This window comes from Sylvia atricapilla, chromosome 13 (assembly GCF_009819655.1).
Source record: "Sylvia atricapilla isolate bSylAtr1 chromosome 13, bSylAtr1.pri, whole genome shotgun sequence".
Taxonomy (NCBI): domain Eukaryota; kingdom Metazoa; phylum Chordata; class Aves; order Passeriformes; family Sylviidae; genus Sylvia; species Sylvia atricapilla.
Window position 1 is genome coordinate 17,448,169 of NC_089152.1, and position 18,236 is coordinate 17,466,404.

Genomic DNA, 18,236 nt, shown 5'->3' on the forward strand with positions numbered 1-18,236 from the left:
GGCCACTACTAACCCATGTCCCCAAGTGCCACATCCATGGGGCTTTTAAATCCCTTTTGGGATGAGGACTCCATCACTGCCCTGCCAGCCTATGGCAAGGCTGGACAGCCCTTTCAGGGAAGCACTTTTCTGTAAGATCCAATCTAAACCCTTCCTGGTGCTACTTGAAGCTGTTTCCTCTTGTTCTCACCTTTGTTCCCTGGGAGCAGAGCACAACCCCAGCCGGCTGCCCCCTCCTGTCAGGGAGTTGTAGAAAAAGAAGTTATCCCCGAGTTCCCTTAGCTGCTCCTGGTGCTCCAGCCCCTTCCCCAACTTCGTTCCCTTCCTTAGACAAGCTCCAGCCGCTCAATATCCTTCTTATTGTGAACGGCGCAGAGCTGACCCCAGGATTTGGGGTGTGGCCTCAGCAGTGCCCAGCACGGGGAACGGTCTCTGCCCTGGACCTGTGGCCACACCGGGGCTGGTGCAGACCAGGTGCTATTGTCCACCGGGGCTCACGTCCAGCCGCTGTTGCCCGAGGCCCCGGGGTCTCTGCCCGGGTCTCTCCCCGCCATCCAGCGCGGAACTGAAAGCGAAAGCGCCCTGCGCTGGCTCTCACAACCCCGGAGCTCCCGTTCTACCCGGAGACTGATGAGGTAGCGGCCGCACGGCGCCACGATTGGCCGCGCGTTCCCGAGGGTATAAAAGGCGGCGTGTGAGCGGAGGCGGCTCATTCCGGGAAACGGCGGGACAGCGAGGAGCCGACATGGTGCGGGGGCTCCTGGCGCTCGGTGTGCTGGTGCTGCTGGCGCTGCCCGGCCTGGAGGCGGCCGGTGGTGAGTGCCTGGGGCGGCGCGAAGGGTCCTGACGGGGGTGAGGGGCTGCGGGGTCCTGCTGTGCCCGGGTGTGTGGGCGAGGGTTGGCATCGAGGCGATGCCCACCGCAGCCTCGCTTCTCACATGCCCTTGCCCCCCTCTCTAGAGTCGCCGAAGGTCGAAGTCTACGCCCGTTCCCGCGCCGAAGAGGGAAAGGAGAACGTCCTCCACTGCTTCGTCACTGGCTTTCACCCACCCAAGATTGACATCGAACTCCTGAAGAACGGGGAGCGCATGCCCGGCGTCACCTACGGTGACTTGTCCTTCAACGAGAAGTGGCAGTTCCAGCGCCTGGTCTATGCGCCCTTCATCCCCACAAGGGAGGACATCTTCACTTGCAGGGTGGCGCATTCCACCTTGCCAAAACCAGACACTTACCGATGGGGTATGTTGTGCCTTCCCTTTTGCGTTCTGGAGCTGCTTGCTTTATATCCATGCTGTGTCTGTTCCTTTTCCTGGAAAGCAGGGTGTTGTAACAGAGTGGGGTTTGAAGGTCTTGTGTTAACATAGAAAATTACTTTGGCTTTAGCTGAAAAAGCTATTAACACATACCTGTGAAGGATTCCAGAAAGACACACGTTGGTGTTATTTCATAGGGATTTGGTGATACTGTGTCATCTGATCTCTGCCTTGGTGAGCTTCACTAGAAGGTGATGGGTCATGCAGTGAATTTTTGCTTTATGTTGTGTGAATGTAAAGAAGGACTCAGCGGTCGGGGCTGATGGTGGTGACCTAACTTCAGCTACAGCTGAGGGCAACTCTCTGGTTACCACATTGGGGCTGTTTTCAGGGAGGAACCTTGTGGGGACAGAGGAGAGGGGGTCCCCATTTGCTCCCAAATCTAACGCTCTGCGCTTCTTTCCTGCAGAACCAGACTTCTGAGCTGTGGCTGGGATAATCCATGGTGAGTTGATTTCAGTGCTGTGCTGGTAAGGGAAACACAGATCCATTTCTGTAGTCGGGGAGGGTTTGAAAAGCTGAGAAACAGAAGCAAGCACACCCAAAAAAGTAGATATTATCAGGCTTGGTTTGGGACACAAAATTCTTCCCACACCTTTTCTGTGCACTGTTTTGGTCTGGTTTCGGCCATCCCATACCTACAAGAATCTTTTGCTCCAAAAAAAGGAGAACTTTAGAAAAAGTCTTCCTTGTGTGATGTTGCTGTGTCAGCTAGATACCGCAGAGAGTTGTCGCAGGTCCCCTGAAGCTCCCTCGTGCAGCGAAGTGCTTCTCCTGTTAGGGGAGGAGCAGGAAGTCGCTGTATCCAGATCCCTGTGCCTCAGAGGGGGTGGTAGGCGGTTAACCCTGTGGCAGGGCAGCGCCGTGTGGGATTTATGAGGCACAAACCAGAAACACTTTTGGGTTTATTCACGGGTATCTCAGTCTGAGGGCTCCAAGTTCTTCAAACTGTCTGTGTGTAACTGATCTGAATTTAGCAACAGGGAAATTCTAGTTTAACACTTGATAGGGAAAAGAAACTGAATATGTGGCCTAGCTGACGTAGACCTGGTTGAACCACTGTAGTTATGTGCCCTATTAGAGGCTGGATTATGATTAACTGTGCCTGGGACAGGCTTTGACAGGACCTTTTCATGAAATTCCCCAGTTCCTTCAGAGCTCTAAAAAGTTGTGTACAGTCACTCCTCTGGTTTGTCACTCACCTTTGGGCAGCGGAGGTGCAAACCTGGCCCCAAGGCAGGGTTTGAAATGTGCTGTGCCCATGCAGCACCTTGGCTTCGGTAGGTGGGACGTTGGTGAGGGATGCCAAGTCTGGGGTGAGGCTGGAAGTGAGTGACTTCACTGTGGTCTGGGGATGAGGATTTACTGAGCTGTCATGGAAAAAAGTTGAGAGCAGGACAAACTTCCTGGAGCGGGGGAACAAGGATCCTCTTGACATTTTGAACTTGGAATTCCACCAAGGAAGAGAGAGAAAAGCAGGCGCTATAGGATTTTTACCTGAATGTCACTGGAAGGTGGTTCTGCAGGGACAAGGACGTTGCAGTCAGACTGCTCTAAGGAAACTGGGTTTTAGTCCTAAAATAATTTAGAGTTGAAGGTGTCACTAGAGTGACTTATGTCAATCTACTCTCTCCATGCAGGTGTGAGAAACCCATCTTGCAAGTCAAAGTCTTCTCAAGCTTCCGCCCATGCTTCATCATATCCACAAGAGTGATCAGCTGCCTTTCAGAAATTTGCTAATAAGCTTTGTTAAAAATATCACTTAGCAATAGCATAAGGAGAGGGACCAAGGAAGGTCTGCAAGCCTTTTGAGCATGTAGCTGAAAATGCCCACATTACTGCTTAAAAAACAATGGTAGCTCTTCACTGCTCAAAATTTTGCGTGATGTTTAATAAACTGCTAGTCCTTAAAATGTTTCTTTAAAGTCATTCAACAGCCCAAGCTGATTTCACAGGCTCTGGTGGGCACGGGGTTGTGGATGGATATGTAGCCTTGGTGGCATGATGATCAGCAGTGCTTTTTTTTTATCCCACTGAGAAGATGCAAGAGCTCTTTTTCATCAATAAAAAGAGAATTAAAGATTTATTTTTTTTTACTGATATGGTATCTGTCTGGCTTGGAGGCTCCTGTGTGTCTCTGAAGGGAAGGCACAAGGTTTAAAAGGGGATAAAGAACCTTGGGGACACAGGGTGGGACACAAAAGGAGTGATGGCAGGGAATGGTGCTTACTCCATGGACAGGAGCTCTGGCTGGTGCATCTTGGAGTGTGGTGTGGAGCTGAGCCTGGGGGAAGCAGATGTGTGTGTGTGTGTGTGTGTGTGAATTTCAGTTCTGGTTTGCTCTCTGCACTTGACCCCATGGAGAATCCCAGTTGGGGCTGGGCCTCTGTTGAACTGTGGGCTACTGATGACACTACCCAAAACCAATGCTACTGCCATCAGGTCATTTTTATTTTATGAAGAAATCAAAATTATTAGTTGAGGAATATTGGATCCAAATGGATTTAACCGGAATCATGTGTATGGGATCAAGGGTTCCTGGTGACTCAGGGCATCCCATATCTTCTTGAGTATATTAAGATTTGCTGTGACAGTGTCACAGAACATCTACTTGAGATTTTTTTGATGGATATTGTCTTGTTCCATAGCTGTTTCCATTATAACCAATTTTTTTTTTTTTTATTAGAGATTGGGAAAATCCTGGCTGTTGCAGTTCCAGCACCCATGTGGGAGGCTGCTGAGGGGCAGGGCCCCATTATAGGGATTCTTTTGGGTTCATCAGAGGGGTGTTCACGGCAGGACAGGCAGGGCTGTCATGGCTGGGTGGTTGTGCACAGTGCTCATCACTCAGTATGGGACAGGATACAGCACACAGCTCTGCCTGCAGCACCAGGTGGATGTTGGAGCTCAGGCAGCCCCAGCAGTGGTCCTTTGTGTGAGAGAAGGCGGCCTGGGAGAGGGGAAAAAGTTTTGGCTTTTCTCCCAGAGACGCCAGTGGAGCAGCACAAACCACTGTGTGAGCCCAAGGAGCTGTGGAACACGTCCTGGCCTCTTCCTGTGGATCATGAAGGGCCACCAAAGTGCTTTCCACCACCTCAGCTCCACCTTTCCTATCCTCAAGAGCACCAGAATAATGGCTGGGTAACCGCTCCACCAGGAGAGCTCCATCCTGGTTAGGACAGGAGTGGAGTCTGTAGAAACTGAAGATTCTGTGGAGGGAATGTGAAATGCCCCTGTCTCCAAAGTACAAACCATCATCTTCCCACTCTGGGGAGGTGTGCCCTGATTGCAGCTGTGGGATTTTTCTGTTCTTAAGAAATATTATGATGGTTTACTCAAAAATCCCCTGTCTGTGGGAGAACAACATATGCTCACACCAGAGGCTGATTTTCTTTAACAGCTGGATTTCAGCTGTTAAAATCCATAGTCCTGGATTTCAGGACCACGTCCAGAAATACCTTTCTGTTTTTATCCAGCATCCTTGGAATTCTGAGATACTTGGCATGTTGCTGTGCTGCTGCTGCTGGTGACAGTTCCCAGGGGATGTGGTATCCTGAGGGATGTTTTGAGAAGCTTGAAGCAAGCCTCATTTGTGCTTTATGAAATACAAGCAATTTTTCTCCAAGCAGTTTCCGGAGTCAGCAAAATGCAAGGTTGTTTTTTTTTTTTTTTTTTCGAGAAAAAACTTCTAGGAGAACAAGAATCGAGTCCACCTCCTACCTGTGCACAGGACACTCTAATCCCCACCGTGTTTCTCAGAGCGTTGTCCAAGTGCCCTTTGAGCTCTGCCAGCCTTGGGGCTGCCGTGAGGAGCTGTTCCAGTGCCTGGCCGCACTGTGGGGAAGAACCTTCCCCGAAGATCCAGCTTAAAGCTCCCCGACACAGCTCCAGCCGTTCTCCATCTCGCCGGGTTTCCCCCGCCTCACAGCCCCAGCCCCTCAGGGCAGTTTCCGCCATCGTCTCCCCTCAGGGCGGTTCCCGCTTCCCCCCGGCCCCTCAGGGCGGATTCCGCCATCGTCTCCCCTCAGGACGGTTCCCGCTTCCCCCCAGCCCCTCAGGGCGGATTCCGCCATCGTCTCCCCTCACTGCAGTTCCCGCTTCCCCCCAGCCCCTCAGGGCGGATTCCGCCATCGTCTCCCCTCAGGGCGGTCCCCGCCTCCATGTTCCGCGGGCACCGTGCCTGGTTCTCGCAGAGCGTCAGCCCGGGCCCGCGGGGGCTCTGGGGTGAGGGGCGCAGGCCATGGCCAAGTCCGGGGGTTCTCCGGGGCACCGAGCTGGCAGCAATCCACGGGGGGATTGGGAGGGCACAGCCCTGTTACCACGCAGGGAATGAGGAGGGGACACACAGCCCCATGGTTCCTCGGCGGCGCACAGCGGTGGGGACACCGCCCTGTCACCCTTTCGTGGGTCTGAGACCCACACAACAGGAGGGCAGAGCATGAGTTTGACAAGTCCATGGTGGGCCCACGCTGAGGGAAAGCCTTGAACAACCCTCAGGCGAGCAATGGGGGGGTCCCACAGCCGTGGGGAGCTATCACAGCTTCCACTCCAGGGCCCACGTCTGCGGCGCCACAAGCAGCTGTCCCCACGCAGGTCACCCCGAGGTGCCCACCCTCATGTCCCTCCCTGTCCCCTGCAGCAGACGGCGGCGGCACCATCGCGCACTGGCTGGATGCCGACTACCTCTTCAGCAGCGATGCCGCCCACCCCGACACCCGCAGGTGGGCAAAGCAGGCTTTCCTGTATTCAGGGGAGAGTATTTCGTGGATGCTGACATCCCGTAAAAATCAAGGGGGTGGTCTTAAAGTCACGGCATGGATCTGCGAGGGTCTTATTCCTATAGTCAGGAAAACTGACACCCACACTAAAGTGTAGATAGAATAGAGAAAAACCATCCGTGTGTTAACTGTAATATAAATGAAATGAATAGTGCTGGTTTCTTGCTGGCTGGGAATTATCTGCTGGGAAAGCAGCATCTAAAATAGAGGTGATCCAATTCCCAAGGAAGAAACCTGATGCTAAAAAGCCGGTGTGAATTAATGCTAAGAGGAGGCACTGGGGTAAAAATGGATGGAAAAATGGCTAAAATGCTTAATATAAAAAATAAAAAGCTATGGAACATTTGTACAAATATATGGAAAATCTTCAGGATCTTCCGCACTTCCTCATTATCAGTGAACATTTGTATTTATTCATTATTTAGTCATGTAAACATATTTATGGGAAAGGAAGCCATGATGTTTCCTTTAGGCTTTGCTAGGCTGGACTAAGTAGTTGCTTTTTAAAACTCTAGTGCTTAAAACTGGCTTCGAATTTTGGAATCTTTCAGCCACTTGCTCCAGCTAGGCAAGGGGAATTCCAGTAAGCACAGAATAACAACTTCTGTTCTGCAACAAGGTGCTGCCAGACCAGCCTGTTCCCCCAGGGGAATTCCAGATAATTTATATATTTTTTTTTCAATGTATATAGTTAGATAGTTTCTTGTGAAAAAAAATGTAATCCTTATACACATCCTAAAACCCAGCAAACAAGATTTAATTCCCCTCTAAGGAGGACAGTAGGTGCTGGAGCACCCTCCACCTCCACTTCCTTGCTCAGCTGTGTGAACAGGAACCAGTATGGTGAAGGGTAATTGTAGGAAAATCCTGGCTTTGCCCTCCCCGAAGTAGTTTCACGCCACGAGTGAGGACCTCAGTGTAATCACTAAACTCAGAACTCAGTGTAATCACTAAAAATAGATTTACCCTTGTCCCTGCTCCAGGCTACCCCTGGGAGGTGCTGGCAGCCGGGACTGTAACGGGAAGTGACTGGTAGAGTCTCGCAGCTGGAAAATCACAGAAAATTAGGAGCTTTTGGCAAAAAAATCAGAGCAAGTTTAATGACAAAACCCCTCTAAAAGTTTCAGTTTTGGTTTGCTTCCAGGTTCTCCTTTGGAAACTAGCTCTCTTTCTCTCTTCCAGCATACACGAGAGCCTCAGTTACTTGGAGGGCAGAGCCACGGTCTTTCACTCCTGTTACCTCTCAGTGTGTGCAGGCACCGACGCCGAAGAGAAGCCCTCGGCGGTTCTAGGCCACTTTGTCCTGCCCCCTGCCTGCCTGCAGGAAGGTCAGGCCAAAATATCATCTGGGGATGTTTTCCCAGGGAAATCCCCCATGGGTGCAGCCTTGGTGCAAAGTAGAACTGACAGTTATTTGTCTGTAATACAAATATTACAGAGGGACTTTTCCTTCTGCTTGGGAGTGGCTCTTCCTCCCAGAGGGCAGAGTATAAATCCATCTATTTATTATCACAGAATGGCTTGACCTTGAACGTTCCCAGGGATGGGGCAGCCACAGCTGCTCTGGGAAACCTGTGCCAGGCCCTCTCCAGCCTCACAGGGAAGAATTTCTTCCCAGTATGCCATCTAACCCTGCCCTCTGTCAGTTTGACCCTTGTCCTGTCACTCCAGGCACTTGTCCCAAGTCCCTCTTCAACCCCTGGAGCCCCTTTAGGCCCTGGAAGTAGCCCTAAGGTGTCCCTGGAGCCTCCTCTCCAGGTGAGCACCCCCAGCTCTCCCAGCCAGGCTCCAGAGCAGAGGGGCTCCAGTCCTTGGAGCATTTCCATGGCTTCCTCTGGACTCTCTCCAGCAGCTCCATGTCCTTCTGATATTGGAGGATCTGGAGGAGCACTGCTGCTCCTGAGCAGGCCAGAGGGGCAGAATCCTCCCCTCACCTGCTGCCCCTGCTGTGGGATGAGCCCAGGACATGTGGCCGGGTCATATCCATGAGCTTCTCATCCACCAGCATCCCCAAGTCCTTCTCCTCAGGGCTGCTTTCAATCCATTCTTGCCCACCCTGAATTTGTGCTTGGGATTGCCCTGGCCCAGGGACAGGACTTTGCATTTGGGCTTGTCCCCAGAGACACCTGCAGGGCATCACACTGGCAGCAACTGTGCTGACAGAACAGTGCTGTTATTTGTTGTTCTCACAGTCACTGTTTTTGTTGCCCTTGGCAGAAATCAGAAGGAAAATTGGCCGGTTTATCTGGGAGAAGGCAGATGACTTTGAAGAACAGGTAAGATGAAAAATTTGCACTCAACATGTATGTGCTGGAGGATGAGCTTGGGCTGAGCAGGAGGCTTTCACAGGAATTCAGGTAAATAAAAAGAGTCTGTATCACCTTGGGAAAAGGAACAGGCAATTCAGGAAGCATTTAAGGATGTCCTTATGTCATGCAGAAAGAAGAAAATTAGAGATGTCAAAGCTCAGTTAGAACTTAATCTGGCCACCGCTGTAAAGGATAATACTTTTATAAATACTTTTTTTACAACAAGAGGGACAAGGAAAACCTCTGTTCTTTATTCCAGTGTCCATCACCAAAGACTAGGAAAAGGCTGAGGTACTTAACACCTTCTTTTCCTCAGTCTTCAACACTAAGACTGGTTGTATCAGGACAAATAGCCCCCTGAGCTGGTAGACAGGAATGGGGAGCAGAATGGACCCCCAGAAATCCAGGAGGAGGCAGTCAGTGACCTGCTGTGCCACTTAGATGCTCACAAGTCCATGTGCCTGGATGGGATCCATCCCTGGGTGATGAGGAGCTGGAAGAAGTTGCCAAGCCACTCTTCATCATTAATCATTAGTCCTGGCTCACTGGAGAGGTCCCAGATGATGAGGTATCAGTGTGACACCCATCCACAAGAAGGACTGGAAGGAGGATCCAGGGAATTACAGGTCTTTCAGTATGACCTGTGGCAGGGAAAGTTATGGAGCAGATCACTTTGAGTGCCATCACATAGCCCATACAGGAAAACCAAGGGATCAGCCCCAGCCAGCGTGGATTTTGGAGGGACAGGTCCTACCTGACCAGCCTGATTTCCTTTTATGATGAGGGGACCCAGCTGGTGAATGATGGAAAGGCTGTGGATGTGCCTACCTGGATATCAGCAAAGCCTTTGACAGCTTTCCACAGCATTTCCTGGAAAAATTCAGCCCACAGCTTGGACAATTGGTGTCCAGTCACCAGTGGTGCCCCCCAGGGATCAGCGTTGAGCCCAATCCTATTCAGTATCTTTATTGATGATCTAAATGAGGGGATTCAGTCCAGCACTAGCAGATGCACAGATGACACCAAGTTGAGTGGGAGTGTGGTTCTTCTGGAGGGTAGGAAGGCTCTGCTGAGGGACCCAGAGAGGCTGGAGCTATGGGCCAAGGTCTGCGTCCTGCACTTTGGCCACAGTAACCCCTGCAGAGCTACAGCCTGAGATGAGTGGCTGGAAAGTGGCCCAACAAGAAGAGTCCTGGGAGTGCTGGTCAACTGCAGCTGAACATGAGCACAGCTGGCCAAGAATGCCAGTGGCACCTGGCCTGAGTTAGTAGTGTGGCCAGCAGGACCAGGAGGTGATTTTTCCCCTGTTATGGGCACTGCTGAGGCCCCATGTCCAGCTCTGGACCCCCCCTCAATTGAATTCAGGGAGGATATTTTGGTGCTGGAGCAGACCCAGAGAAGGAAACAGAGCTGGGGAAGGGTCTGGAGCACCAGGAGTGGCTGAGAGAGCTGGCAGGGCTCAGCCTGGAGAAAAGGAGGCTCAGGAGGGATCTTCTGGCTCTGCACAAGTCCCTGACAGGAGGGTGGAGCTGGGTGGGGGTCAGGCACTGCTCCCAGGGGACAGTGGACAGGATAAGAGGACACTGCCTTAAGCTGCACCAGGAGAGGTTCAGGTTGCACATCAGAGAATTTCTTCCCAGAAGGGGTGATCCGGCATTGGAATGGGCTGCCCAGAATGACTGGACATTACATTCAGTACTCTGGTCTGGTTGAAAAGGTGGTGATTGGTCACTGCTTGGACTTGATGATCTTTTCCAACCTAACTGATTCTGATTCCTTGTGTTTGCTGTGCTGTGCGTCCCTCCCAGCATGACATCCTGAGGGGGACAGCACTGGATGGATTGTCTCCCTTGCCCAGACAGATCTAGTCTTCCAGCAGTGTGCTGTTCCAGGGCTTCCAACTGCCACAGGCTGAGCTCAACCCTTTGGTGTGGTGTTTTCCTTCCCCATGTCATTGCCAACTCTCCTCTCAGAGCAACTTCCCAGCACTTTTGTAGCAGGAATGCTGTTAGATTTAAAATTTAACTCTGAATTATGCTTGAAATCATGAGCCCTAAAAACTTGTGCACTTGGAGTGTGACCCAGGTGCTCTGCAGGTGACTCACAGCACAATTTTGTAACTTACCCTTGTGCTGATATTCACAGCCCAACGAAAACCTGACAGAGGAACCTGAAGTGACAAGAAGTGTCTGTGAGGAAGAATCAGAGGAGGAGGCACTAGACCTGGTTGAAAGGTATTTTCCTACCGTGGGTGCTGGGATTTGAATGCCCTCCCAAATCCAAGCAACCCTAACACATAGGAACTAACACACAGAATTTTTTTTCCCCTCCTGATACAGCAGTGAAGAAACAGACTCTGAAGCACCTAGCCAGGGAGAATTTCCATACCGTGCCCTCCAGGAATACCCCAAAAATAACATGGTGACAGGTAAATACAGCTGGAAAGGGCTGTGGATGGGGCAGATGGAGCAGGGACTCAGTGAGGCCACTTTCCCTCCACAGGCTATGCCTCTGCACGGGACATGAAGAAATATGAGGGGGAACTCCACGACTTTATCCCTGGCACCTCGGGCTATGCAGCGTACTGGGTTCAAAGCAAACTTAACATTCACTGTGAGAAGACCAAAATGAAGAGGAAATTGTAAGGTACAGGTGGCTGGAACAGCAAAAACTTCAATGTAAGAGCTGCCAGATGATTTCTAAATTATTCGACTGCAGCTCAGAGTGTTCAAAGTATTATTTAAGTACTGGCTACAGTTATTGCAGTATTTTCTTCTTTAAGTAACTACTTAAACTAAATTTCGCAAACATAAATACAGACATTTCTCTCCAAAACACAAGTATTTTCTTTTTATTCCAGGGTAGGGGAGTGGTGGTGATGGTTTACGCTGTGTTTAACTAGTTTAAGCAAGTTTTCCTTGGAGGGACACACCAAGGTCTCCTTACTTTCATTTAATCAAGGAATTTTAAGACTTTTCCCTTTCACGTAAGCACTTAGAAGTGACCAATAGGGTTATAAAAAGCAACTTTTATTGTGGAACAGCCTGACCCCTGGGCTGTCCATTTGGAGGAAGCACAGGCAAATCTAGGACAGGCTCCCACAAGCTCCAAGGAGTTGCCATGGTTGTTCTCTGCCACTCCCCCATAGGCAGGAGATCCTCTGAAGTAACAGCTTTGCACCTCACACCCCAAATTGCCAGGAAAGAACCCAAAAAGATGCTGGTACACATGAAGGTGTTGAGCCCTCCTCATGCTCCAATGCAGCACCCCAAGAACCCACCTCCCTCATCCCTTGGGTGTCTAAAGACCAGGCAGGCTGAGATGGTTTCCTCACGTTTATTGGAAAAGTGACACACAGGGACAGACTCAGAGCGCTCCTCGGGGCGTCTTGAAGTTCATTCCCACTGTGGGCTGTGTCACCTGCAGGTTGGACAGGCTGCCAAAATCCTGGAAAACAGCATGGGAAAACGATGGGATCAGTCACAGCATCCTTCCCACTGACAATGGACACAAATTCCTCTGGAAAGGTGCTGTGGACAGCACAAAAGGTAGACACAGGTCTCCTTAAGAAGGGGAGATCCCAATCCCTGCTCCAGAGATTGACTCCTTGGTGAAGGAATCATCAGAATAGAGGGCAAGGAACACCCCACTGTGCTGGTGGCAAAGCCCCCGTGCCTCTGCCCTTTCAAAAGTCATACATGAATTAACCCTCCCACAGGACCCAGGACAGAGAGATGCCCCAGACACCATCCAGCCACTCAGGGCAGCAGGAGCTGTGCCAGGGATATGCCAGTAGCTGAACAGTTGTGGCCACTAACCAGGAGCTTCAGCATTTCCTTGGTGTCTGGGTCCACTTCAATGATCTCCTGGTCAAGGGCAGAGACCTGGGGACAGAAAGGAGAGAAAAGGTGTGATTGATAAAGCCCCACAACTACCGAGGTGTCCCCACAGCCACTCTGGTCCCATCCCACTGCTGTGGGGAACAGTTCCAGCAGCAGAGCCAGGAGCATTGTTTGCTTTTCTGACTGTACACTACAAGAGGCCACTGGCAGTAGAGAGAAAAGCCTGTTTTCCTGTTTTATGGCAAATCTTTGGAAACTGAGGCCCAACCTGCTCCAGGCCAAGGCTGCTGAGGAGCTGGTGTTGGACCCTCAACTGCACCAGTCCCAGAGGTCATCAGTGACAATCACAGCTGCCTTGTGACACAAGTCCACCATGGTGCCAACAAAGGCTGTCCCACCTCCAGGACCTCTGCTGCACTGTAATCCCAGAGAAACTTCCTCCACAGACCCCAAAACTCTACCTCCACAGGTTTCCTTCCCCAAGAGCTATATAACACCAGGAATTTTGTAAGAATCCACAAACAGTACAGGTCTGTGTGCTGACACTGCACCAACAGTTGCAGCACAGACACTCCTTTGCTGCTACTCCTTGGTGCCAGCACAGAAACCAGCAGCTCTACCAGGAGCTGACTGGGACTATCTGGGAAAGGGGCAAGATGTGCTGTGCCTGAAGGCTATAGGATTTAGGAGCAACAGGATTATGTTCCTGGAACAAGGGAAGACCTCCTGAGCATCTCACCCAGGTGACAGGTGAGATCTTGACCCCATCCAAACAGAGGGTTAAGGCAAGGGGGTTTTTACCAAAACCCTCCCTCTAGACAGGCCGGTTGCAGGGCAAGTTTTCAGCCACTCTGAAATATCCTCCTGCTTCCCATCAAATTAATTTTTCCCGAATTTTAAGTTAGGAAAACCAAACCATGAGAAGCCAGCTGCCCTTCCTGTAGCAGGTAGCAGCTTGAGAGGGATCCACCTCGGCCCCCTTGATCCAAACCCTCCTCAGCTCCTCCTGGCTGAAGGTTTGTTTTAAAGAAACTTGGGACCGTTTACAGAGATGGAGCGATGGGGAAGCTGGAGCCTCACCTCTGGGACGTAGTTGTCCCTCCTCTCCCTCTCCTCCTCCTGCAGTTTGATGGAGATGCCGCGGACAGGGCCCCTCTGGATTCGCTTCATCAGGTGGGTGACATACCTGCGGGGACATGGGAGTGTCCTGGGCTTGTCCAGGGTTCATGTCACCCTTCCCCACACCCCAAATCCTGGAACCACAGCAGGCTGAGGACAGCTACCACCATCTACCTCGGCATCATCCCAGCACTTCCAGGGGACATCAAAGACAAAGTGTCCGACAGTAACAGGGTTTGGGGGAGACACAGACTCCCTCAAACACGGGAAAACTCTCGCACTCCTCTCCCTGCACTATCAATGACCCGGCCACTGGCGGGACCGTAATCACTTTCGAATGCAGGGCCCAGCAGGAACCCGCACGCCGTGCCCGATTCCCCCAGGACGTTCCGATGCCCAAAGCCCACCCAGGGCCCGCAATCCCTCACCCAGCAATCTTGTTGCGCAGCTTCTTGCTGGGGATGATGGCGATCTCCTCGCACACGCGCTTGTTGGTGTGGAAGTCATTCCCTAGGCGTGTGTAGTACTTCTCGATGATCACCCGCGCGGCTTTCTTCACCGTCTTCGTCCGAACGCGTCCCTACGCGGGGAGGGCGCCGGTCAGGCTCCACCAGGCCCAGGGCCCCCCGCCCCAATGCCCCCTTTCCCCAGCCGTTCCGGCCCCCGCCGCCCCCCACCGCCTCTCGTCCCCGTCCCCTCCGATTCCCCCCGCCGCTCCCCACCGCGGGGGCGCGGGCCCGCCCGAGGATGGCGGCGGATGGCGGGACCGGGACGCACCATGTCGGCGGCAGCCGCGGAAAGAGAGCGGAAGAAGACGGGAGGCGCCGGAAGCCAGCGACGCCCACCGCGCCCCCTGGCGGCTCGGCGGGCTCCAGCCAAGGGGAAGGTGGGCGGGGCTGGGCAGGGCGGGGGCGTGGCTCGGCCGCTCCCGGGGCCGCATCCTGAGGCGCTCCGCACCCCGGAACGGCATGGAGCAGCCCGGGAAGGGAACCTCAGAGCCCTGCCGTGCCAGCGGCACCGGACCCGCCCACACCTGGCCCTGAGACAGGACACTGAGCGCCCACAGACTCACAGTACCCAGCCCCAAAGGAGGAGGGGTGACACAACAGGGCTGCTGCAGAGTTACCGCTGTGGGACGGGGAAGGAGGCCAAAGCCTTCCGTGCTCCAGGGACATGGGGCACACAAAGTGGCAGCCTAAGTCCAACTCAGCCCTCTCTAGCCCTAGAGAGAGGAGCCCTGGGGTCCCTCTCCCCTCAGCGCCCTGCAGGAGCCCCTCCTCCACTGCCACTGCGGGAGAGCACAGGCCCCGCCCCTCAGCCTCATTAACTTGTTGTAATTAGCAGAGCTCCAGCTGGAGCCCTAAGGGCCCGCAGGGACCTCGGGTAAGTGACATCTAAAAAGGCATTGCCCAGCAGATAGAGCTCCCTCCCAGCTGAGTCACTCACCTACAGCATCCACAATGCACAGCTCCAGCCTTCCCTCCCCTCAAACTACAGCCGTACCTTCCCCTCCACACCTCCAGCAACCTCCCATGAAGCACACAAGGCACAAAAAAGTTGGGTTTTTTTGCTGCAACGTGTTTATTATGTGCCAAAAACTACACCACAGCTTACTCCACACGTCTGTAGGAGAGTGCAGTCTTGCCTGCATATACTACAATGAGGTAGAGACTTCACACACAGCTTCACAAAACCCCACAAAGAGCAGCTGGGATATGCAACAATGCAACATCAGCTCAGCAGTAAAGAAAAAAAAAATCATAGTAAAGAGGGAGAAATTATGACACTGGTTCTTTGGCACACAGCTTCCAATAGAGGGGAAAGTAACAAAATAATAATGATCAGCATAATTAAGGTCTCAAATCCCAGCAGCAGCATTTCAGTCGACTGCACTGATACTCCAAACATCTCAGGAAGGAAAGGAAAACTACTTGTCCCCTCTAAGAGAAAGGGCTCCCAGGAACCTTCATCGTCCACCAAACGCAGCCCTTTTTTAGCTTGTTACAAAAGAAAAGGTAAGTCCTGTGACTTTGTGTGATTAAAAACCTCTATCAACCCCCCATAAGTGCAACTTAAAAAAGTGCAACAAACTATTTAAAACTATATACAGCAGCTCAGATATCCTCATCCCGTCCAGTTTCAAATCCAAAAACAAAAACAAAGCCCGGCCTGTCCTGTTGCAAACCCCTGGATTTACAACGTCCTGCCAGCAGCCCCCAGACACAAATTGCAATAATGTTAAAAGCTGCCAGGAAAAGAAAAAAATCTCTCATTTCAAACGACTTAAAAACTGTTTTTAAGAGTGTAAAAAGGAACTCGTAAAAACCCTCGAGCGTAAAATATGAAATATGATTTGGTTTAAATGAAGAGCAAAGTCTCCTTGTTGTTACAGTAAAAAACGCCAGCTGAACACCCAGGTCACACCATCCAGGTGGGGGTAAATGAATGGAAAGGCACTGTATGGCAACGGCAAAACAATGACCAATGAGACCTGCGCTCTCTCCACCAGTATTGCAAGGAATGTAAAAAAGCGCCTTTAAAAAATAAAAAAACCAGGGCGGAGGCGCCTGCAGCGACGCCACCGCGACACATGGCCCTTGGTTGGTTGGGTTTATTCATTTTTCAATTTTTGCTTCTCGTCAGCAAACCAGGAACCAAAGTCTGGGAACTGCAGAATGGCTTGAGGGGCACTCCCCCCCTCAAAACACCCCCAAACAAACCCCAACAAAACTCACTGTGCATTAGTGCAGAAACAAAAAGACCAGCAAGTGCAAACATGAATGTAAGATTTTTTTTGTTGTTTTTTTTTGTTTGTTTTCCCCGTCAGTCCTCAGGAAGAACGTTCCCAGCCGGGCCCGGCTCCGGCAGGCGCTGCTGCGCTCTCCTCACGGCAGGTTCTCCCAGGACTCTGCCCGCGGCAGCCCCGTGCCCCGGCGGCCCCTTAGCTGGAGTCCCGGTTCTTCTGGTTGCGCATCAGCGGGCGGTGGTGGCGCAGGACCTCCATGGAGTGCTGCCAGTGCCAGCACGAGCGGCAGAAGTACTTGAAGCAGATCTGTGGGCAGAGCACAGGAGCGAACACTGGGGTGTCTCCAGCAGCAAAGGGACACCAGCAGAGCCACTGCTCACTCCTTCCCTGCCCGGTTTTGCAGCCCCTCCCAGCAGAGCTTCATCCATGGGTTGGAGAGAGGGAATGCCAGCGATGATGCTGTGGAGGGCCTGTTGTGCCTGGCTTCCATCTTTTGAACAGGTTTGAAAAATCAGGGCCTGGGCACTGGGGCAGCAGCTGAGCTTTGTCAGGGCTCCCATCACTCCATGGCATTCCTGCCCCCTGCTCATGTCCCATCCCAGCTCTGCAGGAAGCTGCCAGAAGCCAGGCAAGCTCCTTTGCCTGCAGCGAGGTCATGTCAGCCAGAGATCCTTGTACCTCAGCCAGCCCCAGAGGAATATGCCCAGACCCCAGCTCATCATGGCTCACAGAGCAGCAGCTTCCCCTCCCTTCAGGGCCACCAGTCGTTCCTACACTAGGTCCCAGTGATGGCACAGCACCCCGGCTCAAAGCCAGGTGGGAACTGCCCACCCGGGCCTCCTGGTAAGTATCAGAGATGCTCTCCCTTCCCCAGGAGGGCTGCACCTCCTCCAAAACAAGGTCACCCTCCAAGCTGGGCCCCTTCTTGCCCACTGGGAAAGAGCCAGTGTATATATCCCCAAAATCCAGCATCAGGACCTGCTCCTCCTCAAGGAAACCCCTGAGCACAAGCTCCAGGAGAACTGGCCTTACCTGGTCTCTGCAGAAGAACGGGCCAGGCTGGGCATTGCACACTTGGCACATGGAATCCTCTAGGTACGGGTCAATCTGAACCTGCAGGAGAATGAGGGAATGCCTCATGGCATAGAGCAGCACCAGGCTGGTTGCCCTCTCCCTGGGTACCTCAAATCCATCCCCAGCAGCACTCCTGGGGCTGGCAGAGCAGCAGCTCTTCCCTCTGCTTGAGCAGGAATATGGGGCAGGCTCCACGAACACTGGTGCTCCCAGCAGTACCACCCATCACACAGACCCCTCCCTGGGCTGCCCCACCAGCCCCACTCACCTTCTTGGTAAACTTGGTGGTTTTGATCTCCACAAATGCAGCAGTCACAGCCTTCAGGTAACTGCGCTGGTTGTTGAAGGTGACACGGCCCGACCCTGCAACGAGCCAGACCACAACTGTTAGAGAGGAACAGCAGAGATCAAGAGGGAACCACTGCCAGCACCACCCCTTCCCTGGTGTCACTCAGACAGGGAAACAGCTTTGACAGGGAGATGGTATTCAGTGCCTGAGGGCTCTTCCTGCCTCCTTCTCCAGGCACTACATTCCCAGGAGCAGCAGGAGTGCCTCACACTACACCTGAAATATGCTGGTGCTGAGACAGCTCAGCAGCTTTTACTCTCAGCCTCCCCCTCATCCCTGAGCCTTGTGTTTTGCAGCCTCATTGCTTGTCAGCAGCATTCCAGCACCACTCCCTTCCAGCCAAGGTCTGTTAAGCTCCAGGACTGACTCTGGCAAGATCCCTACATCTTCAGCCACAGGACAAAGTGCCACCCAAAACCCATCCATACCCTTCACACAGCATCACACAGGACACAGGCAGGAGGGCCCAGATCCAGTCTGGGGTTACAGGAGATGCCCTCAATCAGCACAACCAACTAGGGGGCAGCTTAGTTACCAAAGTTGAGCTCTGACTACTGTGACTTCAAGACAGCTCCAAGGCTGGAAGTGCCACCAAGCTACTGGGACATGGATCTTGCCTGCTGGGGGCAACCTGGGCTCTGCATGAACCACAGGAGGCTGGGGTCACACACTGGGATCTCACAGGGCCAGCACAGGGGTGTTCTGT

General features: G+C 52.5%; 4 protein-coding genes and 1 non-coding gene across 7 annotated transcripts in view; 2 read left to right on the top strand and 3 right to left on the bottom strand.

The window, feature by feature from the left end:
* The first annotated feature begins 673 nt into the window (after positions 1–673).
* B2M (beta-2-microglobulin) lies at positions 674–3,399 on the top strand. Its single transcript, XM_066328634.1, has 4 exons — positions 674–815; positions 961–1,239; positions 1,723–1,758; positions 2,954–3,399. The coding sequence occupies exons 1-3, from the start codon at positions 746–748 to the stop codon at positions 1,734–1,736; spliced, it is 363 nt and encodes a 120-aa protein (XP_066184731.1). The 5' UTR covers positions 674–745; the 3' UTR covers positions 1,737–1,758; positions 2,954–3,399.
* A 2,074-nt stretch (positions 3,400–5,473) lies between these two features.
* On the top strand, positions 5,474–11,289 carry TERB2 (telomere repeat binding bouquet formation protein 2). The gene is made up of 7 exons (XM_066328636.1): positions 5,474–5,537; positions 5,953–6,034; positions 7,274–7,419; positions 8,309–8,367; positions 10,546–10,634; positions 10,740–10,828; positions 10,903–11,289. Exons 1-7 carry the CDS (start codon positions 5,474–5,476, stop codon positions 11,043–11,045), a joined length of 672 nt encoding a protein of 223 aa, XP_066184733.1. The 3' UTR covers positions 11,046–11,289.
* Positions 11,290–11,722: 433 nt separating this feature from the next.
* RPS17 (ribosomal protein S17) lies at positions 11,723–14,261 on the bottom strand. The gene is made up of 5 exons (XM_066328635.1): positions 14,139–14,261; positions 13,790–13,941; positions 13,323–13,428; positions 12,219–12,284; positions 11,723–11,847 (listed from the first exon to the last, which is right to left on the bottom strand). The coding sequence occupies exons 1-5, from the start codon at positions 14,139–14,141 to the stop codon at positions 11,767–11,769; spliced, it is 408 nt and encodes a 135-aa protein (XP_066184732.1). The 5' UTR covers positions 14,142–14,261; the 3' UTR covers positions 11,723–11,766.
* LOC136367258 (small nucleolar RNA SNORA71) lies at positions 13,579–13,706 on the bottom strand. Its single transcript, XR_010744657.1, has one exon. It is a non-coding gene; the product is annotated as a small nucleolar RNA SNORA71 (small nucleolar RNA).
* Positions 14,262–14,920: 659 nt separating the features above from the next.
* Positions 14,921–18,236, bottom strand: part of CPEB1 (cytoplasmic polyadenylation element binding protein 1) — a 38,347-nt gene continuing 35,031 nt past the window's right edge. For all 3 annotated transcript variants that reach the window (XM_066328638.1, XM_066328637.1, XM_066328640.1), the window contains 3 exons: positions 17,450–17,544; positions 17,140–17,220; positions 14,921–16,413 (listed from right to left, as the gene is read on the bottom strand). In XM_066328638.1, coding sequence (XP_066184735.1) covers positions 16,303–16,413; positions 17,140–17,220; positions 17,450–17,544 — 287 coding nt within the window. In that variant the 3' untranslated portion in view covers positions 14,921–16,302. The remainder of the gene's footprint in view (positions 16,414–17,139; positions 17,221–17,449; positions 17,545–18,236) is intronic.

Excerpts from the sequence above, each read along its gene's own strand:
- B2M (XM_066328634.1), top strand. The coding sequence starts at position 746 with ATGGTGCGGGGGCTCCTGGCGCTCGGTGTGCTGGTGCTGCTGGCGCTG. Across the intron at positions 816-960 it reads CGGCCTGGAGGCGGCCGGTG|AGTCGCCGAAGGTCGAAGTC; the intron begins GTGAGTGCCTGG and ends CCCCCTCTCTAG.
- TERB2 (XM_066328636.1), top strand. The coding sequence starts at position 5,474 with ATGTTCCGCGGGCACCGTGCCTGGTTCTCGCAGAGCGTCAGCCCGGGC. Across the intron at positions 6,035-7,273 it reads GCCCACCCCGACACCCGCAG|CATACACGAGAGCCTCAGTT; the intron begins GTGGGCAAAGCA and ends TCTCTCTTCCAG. Across the intron at positions 8,368-10,545 it reads CAGATGACTTTGAAGAACAG|CCCAACGAAAACCTGACAGA; the intron begins GTAAGATGAAAA and ends TGATATTCACAG.
- RPS17 (XM_066328635.1), bottom strand. Across the intron at positions 12,285-13,322 it reads GGGACAACTACGTCCCAGAG|GTCTCTGCCCTTGACCAGGA; the intron begins GTGAGGCTCCAG and ends TTCTGTCCCCAG. Across the intron at positions 11,848-12,218 it reads AGGAAATGCTGAAGCTCCTG|GATTTTGGCAGCCTGTCCAA; the intron begins GTTAGTGGCCAC and ends GCTGTTTTCCAG.